The 12,843-nt window shown below is 33.6% G+C and overlaps 1 protein-coding gene across 10 annotated transcripts; it reads right to left on the minus strand.

Moving 5' to 3' along the window:
* Positions 1–1,372: 1,372 nt before the first annotated feature.
* Positions 1,373–6,126, minus strand: LOC113288043. Of its 10 annotated transcripts, none has more exons than XR_003330448.1 (9): positions 5,787–6,126; positions 5,536–5,605; positions 4,683–4,838; positions 4,454–4,500; positions 4,175–4,217; positions 3,968–3,977; positions 3,633–3,869; positions 3,266–3,333; positions 1,377–1,791 (listed from the first exon to the last, which is right to left on the minus strand). XR_003330448.1 is itself a non-coding variant. In XM_026536983.1 (8 exons), the coding sequence occupies exons 4-8, from the start codon at positions 4,212–4,214 to the stop codon at positions 1,621–1,623; spliced, it is 390 nt and encodes a 129-aa protein (XP_026392768.1). In that variant the 5' UTR covers positions 4,215–4,217; positions 4,683–4,838; positions 5,536–5,605; positions 5,787–6,126; the 3' UTR covers positions 1,567–1,620. The 10 variants fall into 10 exon arrangements, 2 of the variants coding, with proteins under 2 accessions (XP_026392768.1, XP_026392767.1); XR_003330449.1 differs by having other exon boundaries at positions 1,379–1,791; positions 2,758–3,333; positions 3,633–3,733; positions 3,932–3,977; XR_003330444.1 differs by having other exon boundaries at positions 1,384–1,791; positions 2,758–3,333.
* Between the last annotated feature and the right edge of the window lie 6,717 nt (positions 6,127–12,843).

Genomic DNA, 12,843 nt, shown 5'->3' on the forward strand with positions numbered 1-12,843 from the left:
GAAACAAGTTCAAGTCAATATTACTAACCTCAATTGGAAGGATGATGTCATCGTTGTACTCCTTCCTTCTTCTCATTCTTCAGGTCTTCGGAGTAATACTTGTATGTCTCAACATTCCTAGACTTTCTAGTCTAACCTAAATGAAGTTAACTTTAGTATTCAATCAAGCAACTCTAGATGAGTTTTGATACTAAAATATGACAACCAAACTTGACATACCAACGCTTGGTGAGTTCGACCGAGCTATGCTCTAACATAAATTGATATTCGGAATCACCAAGTACTCTCACCCGCAAATCAGGTTCACGGACTTTCCTCTCTAAACTTTCTGATTGTGAGAGAAAGAGATATCACTCTGAATATTCTTTCTTGATTGAGATTCATTAAGTTGAAATCTCGTAATTATATTTGAGTTCTCGGGTACAGATTTTCTGGCAAGATTTCTTAATATGGAATGCCCCATCTTTAATTTTCAATGTGTTTTTCGCCAGATTAGAAAAATAAATATCCATATAAACTGATCTATATATGAGAGACTCTCAAGTATTGATCGTACAGAATGTTCAATATATCTTGAACACTTTCGATCCAGTAAAAGAAGTAGTCAAATTTTAAGGATATTTTAGAAAAACGTCGGGTGGTTCTTTCTATCGGAAACACCAGTTTGTTGATGAGTATGCTATTGATCATTAAGATCGAGGGTTATCAACTCACTGAGTAATAATATCGGGGGATCGTCTTCGACCTCCATATATGGCTACAAAAACAAACGAAAGTAATAAGAGTTTACTAACATTAATAGTTGACTAGAAAACAGTAAGGTAATAATTAAATAAATAAAACCTCACACAACAATTTTTCGCCAGCTCTTAATTTTTCCGATAACTTAGGTTGTCAATCCACTGCCCAAATTCCCTTTTAAGCTCATGTACTTCGTTACAGATCTTAATTCAATTTGGTTCATTACGTATTTATTGTACTATATATACACTAGATCTTAACCCATGTTGTAACAGCATGGGCATACATTGGTTTTTAGATCTGGATACAATGATTGTTGTGTTGAGCATGATTAGAAGTTGTTCAGTATGGAATCAAGTCTACACCAATTCAATCTATGATCATTTTAATTTATATGTACACTATTCAGTAACAACTTACTATATGACAACCATCAACTACAATATAATAAATAACAACGTGGAATAATCACCGGTGTGAAATAAAAGAGTACGATAAAAAAAACCATCTAAAATTGGTTTCCGAAAACTAACAAACAGTATTCGAGTACCGCCGACAAACAATATAAATTTTTATGCTAGCATAGCTATGTCTCAAGAAATTAATCATGTCCATAACTCTATTTTAGATTTTTATACTTGTAGGTTGAAATGATAATTAATATCGTCAACAGCTACCAAAGGCTCCAAAGTGAAACATGGCTGTAAGGGCATGGGCACTTCATTTTTGGTAATGCATTAAGCGTGAGGATAAACCTTTCCTTTTGAATAAGCTAAGTAATAACATACATGAGTTTCAAGAAAATGAAGTTAAACATCCCACTACTAATATATTACTACACATCGTCTTGGAACCACACGCGCCCGCAAGAAGCACTCTTCAAGTGCAGTCGATCAAAATAGTTGGATCGTGACCTTTAAAATAATGAAAAAAATTTATGCACTCTTCCACCACATCTTCAAAATGTGTCCTTAACTCTTTGACGAAAGCTAAGGTTGAAACTGCAATAACTGGCTTCTTAGTTGTTGTTTCACTTGTAATGATACAAACCTGCAACACACAAACAATTGCGTCCAAAAAAAAAATAGTTAGGCTATACTGTTTGTCTACCTGTACAAAACGTGAATGAAAATGTTATGCATATGATCCAGTCACGTAAGTTCATTGTAGTCATCAATAATGATATACAAACCACTGTGTCCTTTCTCTAAATTTCTCAGAATATTCAAAAAGCACATCCACAACTCCAATGTGGTCAAATGTTAACAATTCTTGGCTAAGCTAATGATCATATACCATTGTCTGAGCAAGTGAAAGTAGAAGATTATACTTGGAAATGACTAAGCACTACATGTATATGCTGACATAAGTCTGATGCAGTAACAAACTAAAATTAATGCAGTGATAATAATCCACATTCATTTGACCATGCCAAAGAAAACCCCGATTTATAGTTTAACTATTCTACCCCAATCCAAAGAAAAAAAAACAAATTATTTAGAGAAGAAAATAAAAAGTTCGTCATCCATGCCACCTTAGCAAATGATCAATAATAACAAAAACTCTATGCATCATTTAGCTAAAAATTCACATTACCGATCAAGGGGGATCTGCGACTGGACTTTTATCTTGGAAAAGGATAATGAGTCCATTGATGACTTTGTAAAGAGAAAACATATATAGGTGGAAGTGAAGATGTTACACTAAATTGTGTATAAACGAATAGAGGAAGATTTATTTTTACAGCCCACATAGTTTCCTTAATCACAAATGATTTATAGTTCATGTTTGACAAATAAACTTTTAGAACTTATTTATCAGGGGCATAAGAAGATCCCACTTGATTAACTTCAGTTCATCCAGTTGTAACAGCACTCAGTTATATGTCTGACCAGCGGATTCATATAGTAAATTTTTGAAAACAATCAGATACCGGCAGTACAGGTCCTGACATATCTAGTAAAGAAAAATATAAAAAAAAAAACGCCAACGAATACAACAGTTTAAGTATAAAACCTTAATTAACATGCTATTCGAACTGGACAATGTAGTTGTTGTGTAATTCCATAAATTTCCGGCGGATTTGAACTTCGAACCAACCTAGAAGACATCTTAACTTCCACCATCTTTCACACAGTGTGTTTCAGAGATAAACCATCAAGAACCCACAATAGTTAAGATTAAAGTTACTGCTGCCATAACTTTTAGCTTGTAAATAGATAGTCACAAAACTGGAAATGTTTAAGCAAGTGTATTTCATGGAAAACATATTATTGCAATGGATATTCCGTAAGTACGAACTCAAACAACAAACTGTAAGATGCTTAAATGGTGGATCATCTAACAAAATTAAATAGAGGGATTGAGAAGTTAAGGGATTTTTATGGTAATATGTGAAAATGTCCTGATTTGTTGAATGTCGTTAAGAATCAAGATTTCATACATGGATCATTATTTAACTTGATGATTGCAAACATACGAGGAAATTTCTAGGGAATGAGTAACGATACAAAAGTAAAAATACCTGCACCTCGTCCATTTTCTTCATAACTTTATCGAGTATAGCATGCTTATTATCCATCCACGGTGTTGCTACAATGGTTACAAAGAACTGGCGGCATTAGTTTTTTTACCGCACATTAATTGTCCATGGACAGGGTGAAAGGTTTATCATGCCTTAACCATTTCTCATATGTAAGCTCTTCGTAACAAATAAGAACCTGATTCTAGAAAGAAGAACCTGATTCTAGAAAGAACAGATAATGATAACAATCTGAGAGGGAGAGGAAATAAAAGAGATTTTCGCTGTTATAAGCTTCTAATCATATGATCCTAGAAGAAAACCGAATTAAATTTGTAACATACTATTGTTAATCAGCAATAGGAGTTACCGTTTGTAGAATACATCCTCGAATTCCCTACCCTAAATAGACTTCCCACCATCGCTGTCTCCCCGAGGATCTCCAATATATATATATGTATCATAAAGCCTCTGATAATTATCCAGAAGGAAGATTAGATTATCTTAATAAACCATTACTGCAGCCAGTGGTGAGTTTCTCCATAGTTTTTGAGCATTTTTCTGGGTACAGTTTAATGTTAATATCGACAAGTGATGTGTGCGTAATCTGAATCAAAAGGAAAAAACATGGATTATATAAAATAAAAAAAAAAAGTACAAAGAACCCACTACATTCTCCGGAAGATTAATCAATCCAATTTCAACCTGATAGATCCTGCAGAGATGTAAAAATTGACACAAAGTGAGAAGTTCATGAAACATCTTTTGAAAGACACATATGAGAAGGTACAGAGTCCACAATGCAATTTTCGAGTATGGATTTACTCGTCGCCATTTTCTTGGTTGCACTAAAAATATTACTCGATGACAAATCAAAATCGGATAAAAGCCTAGTGAAAAGAATGAGATTACCTTTATGTTTTCCCAGTTTCAGCTGCGTCCGCAAGTTCATAAACTGCATCAAAGTTTTCATAATTTGATCTCATTTGGTCGTTCATAATTTCAACTAAATTTTAGTTATATGCGATTGTGTCCCTAATTATGTCAGAAACTAAACAATTATGAACAAAAATTATACAAATTTAACCACATTATCATTCAACAATGTGCAAAAGTGGTGTACTTTATTTAATTCAGATTAAAGATGAATGCAATAATGATGGGTATATCGATAATGTCGTATGTACGTACTCATTTTGTTCCTCAGCCGATATATGCACCTAATGCATCCAGTAATTCTGAAATTAAAAATGCAACTAATAGTGGATCAACTTAACAAAGAAACTCAATTTGCAATAGATTTCCATGAAATCCATAAATTTACACACAAACAGAGGATTAGATGAGCTCTAATAAAATGCATCTAGTAATTCTGATATTGAGATTCAATTGAAATTAAAGACATATCAAAAGTCCAAACCTGAAAACAAAAATTCTGAAAAATCAACTTAATGCATTTAGTATTTTTTAATTGACCATCCCAAACTTCATCGTGAGATTCAGCACCACCAAGGGTTTCATATTGGGTACTTGGTTGTATCCTTCTTGTGATGATAACAGATGATATTTCAGAAGCCTTCAAAACAAAATGCAATGCTTAATACACTTCAAACCGCCCATAAAAAAACCCATAAAGATATCAAAACTTACCACGTTTACTGAAATCAAAATAGTATGATACTACTTGAGTCAGGATTTAATTGCCAGCTTAAACACAAATCAAATAAAGATAAATGGATTCATTCCTAGAGGTTCCATAGTCAGGGCCGTGGTCAGAACCCAACTTATTTCATAGTAAACCTTTTCAGTAATTATCAGGATGGAAGTATTTGAAAGTCAGTGAAGAAACTATATGTCTCCCTATTTCTCTCTCTATCTTTGTTTTTTAATTTTGTGATGGGACTGATTACCTAAAAATAATGAAGGTCTTGGGTAGCTCACAATGGTAGATAATGGAGACTTCATGATCTTTCCTGAAATTTTTAAGGTTTCAGTAAGGTTCTTACTTGAAGGCAGGAAGTAGAAGAATTCGAGGGTAGAGGATTTAGGATAGCTGTAGAGAACGATTGAGAGCCTAAGGTTACTGATTCGTCTCCCTAAAAACTCAGGCACATGTGCAGAAAAGGGGTTTGGTCTAGGCAACCACGGCCATGGATTTATCTTTCTCAGAATGCTTTCCATTTTTCCATTAAACAGTAGACCCATTAATTCTTGCGGCACAAAATTAAGGAAACAATAAGAGAGATAAACCAAAACCAATGAATCGATTATACCTAACACCCAACATAATTGAGGAGAATATGGAAGAAGAAAAAGCACGGTGCAAGCTCCCGTCGGTGAAGACTGAAATAGAAGAAAAAATTAGGGAAAAAAAACAACAACAGTAATACCCTTCACTAACTTAACCAAAACCTTGAAAAAAATATTTAATCAAAAAGAATAAAGTTTTAATCAATGAATTCATATCGTAAAATAAAAAATGGTTAATTTTATTATTCATAGATAAAGAGAGATAGAGAATCACCTCTTTCTCCATGGATATATCGAGTTGACGATGTTCAATGAGTTTGAAGAACATTTGTCTTATCTTCGGTGAAATAACATTGCCTAAAATCAGAAATTTTCTGTATTCCACTGCAATTGCGTTTGATCCCTATTTTGATAAGATGTTTACGTTATCGAGAGACATTGGAGTGTGGGGGGAGTCATAGCGATTCATTGTATGAAGTGTTGATTGTTTGAGAACCATAAGAAAATATGACGAATAGATTGGGAACCGTTCAATTGACATAATGAAATTCTCTGCAACTCTGATGAAGAAACTAAATGGTCTCGCCTCCCTGTCTCTCTCTTTTTTTCTTCTCTCTCGTTTCCAATCTTTTAACTTAACTATGTTTTCCGTTTGATTAATGGGGAGTGGAAACATCACATTAACCACGTGTATGGAGCATGCTACTATATCACCTCTCAGCCCTAGATTTATCTTTGCCAAGGACAGATCCTGACCACTCTTTACATAGGACAAGTTATCCAAACTGTACTATGTATTCTTGATATATATATATATACATTCATATATATATTTTTATAAGTACTAGCTACAATCACCTTCTGTAGTATCTTCTTCGACTAGTGGATTATATTCGCATCTTCTAGGACGAACACCCGCGAGGTCTACAAAAATTAGTCTTGCACTCTTGCCGGCCCGTGTCTGATTAAACTTCATAATAATGATAAATCGTGACCAGGTATGATAACAAAAACATAATTAAGTAATGCATCCTAGAAACTTCGCGAACGATCGACAACGTAAAATCCGAGAACAAAAGTGTCGTATGAAAATACGAACCCATACTGATCACTATCGCCTCTTCTAGATTCAAGATGTTGTTTTATATCATATAGAGGTTGGAACTTCGTTTTTGCCGAGTCACAATCGCGATAAAACTGTGATGGAGAAATATGGATGAATACAAAAATATGAAAGTAAATAACCATGGATACATGCAATATATGTATAAATCAAGAAACGACTAAAAGTTGAACCCAATTTTTATCTCTGTAAATTAAGAATATTTATTTAAAATAAAACTAGCTTTTACTTGTATCGCCGAACCCGAAATGTTGGGATGAGTATCTGTTGTGGTTTCCTTAATATACTGAAATGCTAGCTGCATGATTCCATCTTCGGTCCAGTACCCATCATGTGGGATTTTCTGGTTTTAGACTGAACACCAATATAAAAATAAAAATAAAGATAAAATATAAAGATTAATATATATTGAAAAGGCGAGGGTACACAAATATACCTCAAGCTAAAACTTTTTTTTACCTATAAGTCCTTTCTCCGAAAGTGATTGTCTATGGACTGAGTCGAGATATACAACTAATCGGTTCACACTTCGCGTGACCGTCTATGGATACGAGATCGAGACAACACAACAACGAAGTATGTTACTTGACAAAAAGGTTCAGACTTAACCAAACACAAAAGGATTCACTTATCAAGTAAATAGGAATTTACGATTGTGTAATTTACTTTAGTTATAATAAAAAAATTATAATGCGGAAATATAAAGTAAATGACACAGCAAGATTTTCTTAAAGAGGAAACCACAAATGCAGAAAACCCCCGGGACCTTTTCCAGAATTGAATACTCTCAGGATTAATCCGCTACACAAAATTACACCTAACTTCGTATAGTTGAGACCAAGCAACTAAACCTATAATTCGCCTAGTTCTGTCTGTATTCCCACGCCTCCAACTTATAAATAAGTCACGTACTTGGAACAATTCGAAACAGTAAAGGAACAACAAATTTGTTTGGTATCAACTCTCTTCAACCAAGTGATATGAGTCGTACAAAGTCTCTTCTATTTATCTTAACATAAACTCTTTCGTAAGGTCCTTAAATCTATCTTATGTTCAATTACCGAAGTAATCATTTAAGATTAAGCCAACAACACTATTAATCCAAGGAATTGTGTTGATGTCGATCTACTCAATTAATCAATCCAATGTATCACAAGGATAAACTGATTATTAATTAGATCCTCTTTTACCGAAACAAGTATTGTGCGCACCAAAGATTATGAACCCACAAATCAGAAATCTTCAATATCTTCTTCGTCTTCAAATCTTCTTAGATCTTCAATAATAACCTGCACACAATCACTTGAATCTCTTGTGATCAATCACGCACAGAACGGAGTCTGTTAACAATGGATTATCACAAGATTGTCTTCAGAATTAACAACAGTCTAAAGATCCATGTTGAAACTCTGAACTAGTTTGAGTGAATCTTATATCAGAAGAGAAGATTCTCAAGCATAAAAAACTAGGTGCAATCATATTTCAACCACCGTTAGTCAATCAAATCAATGAAAACAAAAGATAAACCGCAATTATCTAGTTTCCCACCAACGGTACACGCTAGAGCTTCTCAATCCCAAAGAAGACTTTAAACTGAGCGGATGTAAGAGATTTCGTCTAATTAGGTTACTCTCCTCTCCGAATAGGCGGCTACACCAGTAACAACACAACAAAGAGGAAGCTTGTTGTTATGAAGGATTAGTTTGCTAGAAAGGAAAACTTCAAGTATTTATAGACAAGGAAGTTTGGACACCAAGGAATTTCCAAAACCGAAAATATTCTCAAGATATTCATTAAAGCACAAATTCGATTTTCATAATTCCTGGAAATGCTCTGTCCAAAAATAATGATCGAAATCTCTTAGAAAATCTAATTAGTAAATGCACATTACTAATTCTTGTATTTCCCTACAAAATGAAATTAATAACATTAATTAAAATATTCTTATCTTATTTATGTTTCGATCCTGGGATTCTTTTCCCTTTGCTATTAAGGAATAACTTTGAATAATTAAAGAAATATACATTCACAACACGTGTTCAAAGTATGTCGACATCCTTACTTTGTAAGTTCTCTTTCATACTTACAACTTTGAGACCGATTTGCCACACTTCCAAACAAGTTTATAATTGGTTCATCTGACTTTCAAGAACTATGTGATTGATCAAATAACATTCAATCACAATCATGGGTTTAACGGTTCTACCAAAACAAGTTTCGGTTCTACCTCCATGTGAGTATTGTGCATAGTCACACTAGCTTTCCAAAATTCGGTTGACTAGGTACTAGGATTTGTTCCCCACATATATATGGTATCTAACTTATATGTGTTGCACATGTCCATTGGATCGGTTCCCCTTTGCCTAAAAACGTGTTGCACATGTTCATAGGATCGATTCCCCTTTCTGCTATAAACCTTGTTGCACCTCATACTAGGATCGGTTCCCCTTTCCCATATTTGGTCAGACATAAAATCACAAACCCGATCATACCATCTCAGGTGATTACTTAATATCGGTTTCACTAATAAAAGTCGTACCAATACATAAGTCAGGCATTTGTGAATAGTTCTACCAAGAACACAACAAGTCGTGAGCGGTTATATTCAATCACACATATTTGTTGTTCATGAGATATGCAATTAATAACAAAACCAATAACGCCTGGAAATTTCCTTTTCGGTTCATAAACAAGTTTATGAACTTACTTCCTTAGAACACATGTAAAACATTGCTCCCTAGGATGAAATCCTCACCTCATACCCATACATAATCACAATAGTATTCAAATGATTATGGCGATGTCTTATCTACAAAGTTTAATGGTTAAGCAATAAACCTCGTATCGTATTCCTTAATACTATGTCTATCTAGAGTTCAAATATGCTTCGCAGTTTTGTTTTCAATATGCACGACTTGAAAGATATTTTAGGGAATGAAACAGTTCAAGTCAAATATCACTAACCTCAAGTGGAAGGATGATTGTTGTCGTTGTAGCTCATTGCTTCTTCACATCTTCAAGACTTCGCAATACTTGTAATGTATCATATCCTAATACTTTCAAGCTAACCTATACGAAGTTGACTCTAGTACATAATCAAGCGACTCTTAACATGAGTTTTGATTCACTAAAATATGACAACCAAACTTGACATACCAACGCTTGGTGGGTTCAACCGAGCTATGCTCTAAAAATCTCCCACTTTGTCAATTTTAGTGACAAAACTCTTACATCATATGGATAAACAAATTACAAGAATTCATTACACATACGCTTGATTCCCGATTTTTTTTTTTTGATAAAGAAAATATATTGATTAAATGAAAATCTTACATTTGTCTTTCTCTATTAGTGTAGAGATATATTCTGGAAAATTTTCAGTGAAATGAAAACTAAAAGACTGTTCCCTGGCTTTTTTGCAATGCCATGAGCTGCATTATTACATTGTCTTGGAATTGACTTACAAAACCAAATTTTACTACTATTAAACTTATTTTTAATAAATTGAGTTTTGTTTTTATTGAACCAATGAACCTGTAAATCCTTCCCAGCTATTGAGTTCACCACTGTTTCACAATCTAATTCAAATATCACTTTTGTTGCTCCAATATCTTTCATCTAGACTACAGCTACCTCTAATGCCTTGCACTCAAAGTACTCAGCCCCATAATCTTCTTCCACCTCCTCATTGAAGCATATTCCTTTCACTCCTAAGCAATTCCCTGCAAAATCACGAAGTATTAGTCATATACTTCCTCTTTTAATCTGAGTAATATAAGATCCATCTAAATTAACTTTCAGAAACTCTTTATCTGGAGGCAACCAGATTTTGGTTTGCATAATATTGGTGACAGAACTATTATGAGTATTAAGAAGATGAGCACATTGAGTATATAAGTGATTTATTCTAGTAATGGTTGTCTGCAGATTAGGATTTTTATTTTGGAAAATGACTGAACATCTTTCTTTCCAAACCTGCCAGACTACACACATATACCTGCAGATTAAATCCACTTCATTAAGACACAAAGCAGTAGTTTTAGTAGCTGGGGAATGAAACCAATTTATAATCCAACTGTCAAGACCTGTAAACTCATTTAAAACTGCATCAATATTTATATACATTTCAAACCAAACAACCCTAACAAAACTGCACTCCAAAAACAGATGAGTCATGGTTTCATCATTGGTTTTACAGAAACAACATCTAGTATCAATATCAGGCTTATATTTGAAGATGATGGCTCTAACTGGGAAAATCTTCTTAATACATTTCCTTATAAAAATCTGTACTCTATGTGGAACTTTGAATTTCCACAGATTTTTCTAGACATCACCTGGTATGTTACTATTGGCAACAATAGAATTTACTTCCCTTGTGCTTATAGTATTGTAAGCACTTTTCACAGAAAACTTACCTTATCTATCTGGTTTCCATATTAAAATATCTTCATCTATGGTTGGAATTCTCATACCTAGAATTAGATTAGCACAATCAGGAGAAAAGAGAGTATTAACCACATCAATATTCCATTGTCTGGTACCTGTTAAAAACAAATCACAGACCATATTGTAATTCTCAAAGCTATATGCACCTACAACAGGTACAGGTGGGCTATTTAATCTTATAACCCAACAATCAAGCCAGATATTAATTTTGGTACCACTTCTAAATAACCACATTGTATTTTGTTGCACAATCTCTAGGCCAGAATAAAAGCTTCTCCATAACCAAGAACGCTCATCTTTTAGCTTGTGTAAATGAAGAAAATTCCCATTTATTGAATATTTAGATTTAAGGATTTGATAACACATGGAATCATCATCATTACAGGCTCTCTAAGCTAATTTAGTCAATAGGGCAGTATTAAAATTTTCAAGGTTTCTAAATCCTAGACCACCTAGAGCTTTAGGTACCTGAAGTTTATCCCACCCTATAAAATATATACCTTTAGAATTACTTTCTTTCCCCCGCCAAAACTTTCTCTGAATTGTATCTAATTGACTTATTATATTTTTAGGAATTTTAAAGACTCCCATTTGATGAGTAGGCAGGGCATTGAGAACATGTTTTACCATTGTTGATCTAACTGCATAATTCATGCTTTTTCCTTTCCAAGAGATAAGTCTGGAATTATAACTCTGTAAAATGGACTTTAAAGCTTTTAATTTATCTCTACCCATTAACAAAGTAACACCTAAGTATTTATCAGTATCTTGCAATTCAACAGCACAGTAAACTGCTTACATTCAATCCTTGAAAATGCAACAACGGCATTATAATAACAAATCTAATATTGTCCCTAAGGAAGATAGGTAGATATTCAATCCGCACGTCTTTGTTATACCAATTCATATGACATGTTACCCCCCCTTAGTCTGTGCTTTCACTCTTTTGTTTAGATAAAATGTTAAGCACCAATGTTCTTTTCCTTAGCGATACCAATCAATATAAAATCAATGCCAGTATCACTTGTTTACTCCATATATTTCTCCCCCTTTTTGTCACAAAATGACAAAGAAACGAAAAAATAAAGGACAACAGGAAAAGAATCTTACAAATATCAAAAAAAGACTTGCAACCTGTAGAGTTAGGCAAGAGGGTTCCACACATCATGTTATGATAACCAATATCAAAACCGAAACTAGAAGTAGTTTTATTTTGATATGTTACCAAGGAAAAAACTGTCTGAAACAATTTTTTCAATTTAGTTTAGCAAAACAAAAATCAACTAAGTACCTTAGTCCCTTTGCTAAACCGATTGTTCAAAAACAACCGCTTAATTCGATAAGACCAAAATAAAGATAACTCTATTTTTCTCATCAGGTTCTAATTATCCATAAACTTAGACCTTTCAATTTAAACAAGACAAGTACTAGGTTAGTTAACTAGCATTTCTTGTTAAGGCATTCGATTAGACTTGAATAACTGAAACCTCACCTCGATAAGTCTAACTAAGATCAGAATTAACTTAGTTTCTCTTATCCGAAATCGAATTGGACTAAACAACTCATCCCGTAATTATTTTATTTCGTTAAGCCATAAATAATTCATACAAACCAAATAAATCAACTTGCATAATTATTCACCTCAACCGGAAGCAATTGAAACAACATAAGCATTAAAACACCGCAATTGCACCGAAATTTTGTCAGCCTAAACAATTGATACCACACAATAAAGCAAGATAATAATAGTTTTTCTTAA

The sequence above is a fragment of the Papaver somniferum genome, chromosome 6, assembly GCF_003573695.1.
Source record: "Papaver somniferum cultivar HN1 chromosome 6, ASM357369v1, whole genome shotgun sequence".
NCBI lineage: Eukaryota > Viridiplantae > Streptophyta > Magnoliopsida > Ranunculales > Papaveraceae > Papaver > Papaver somniferum.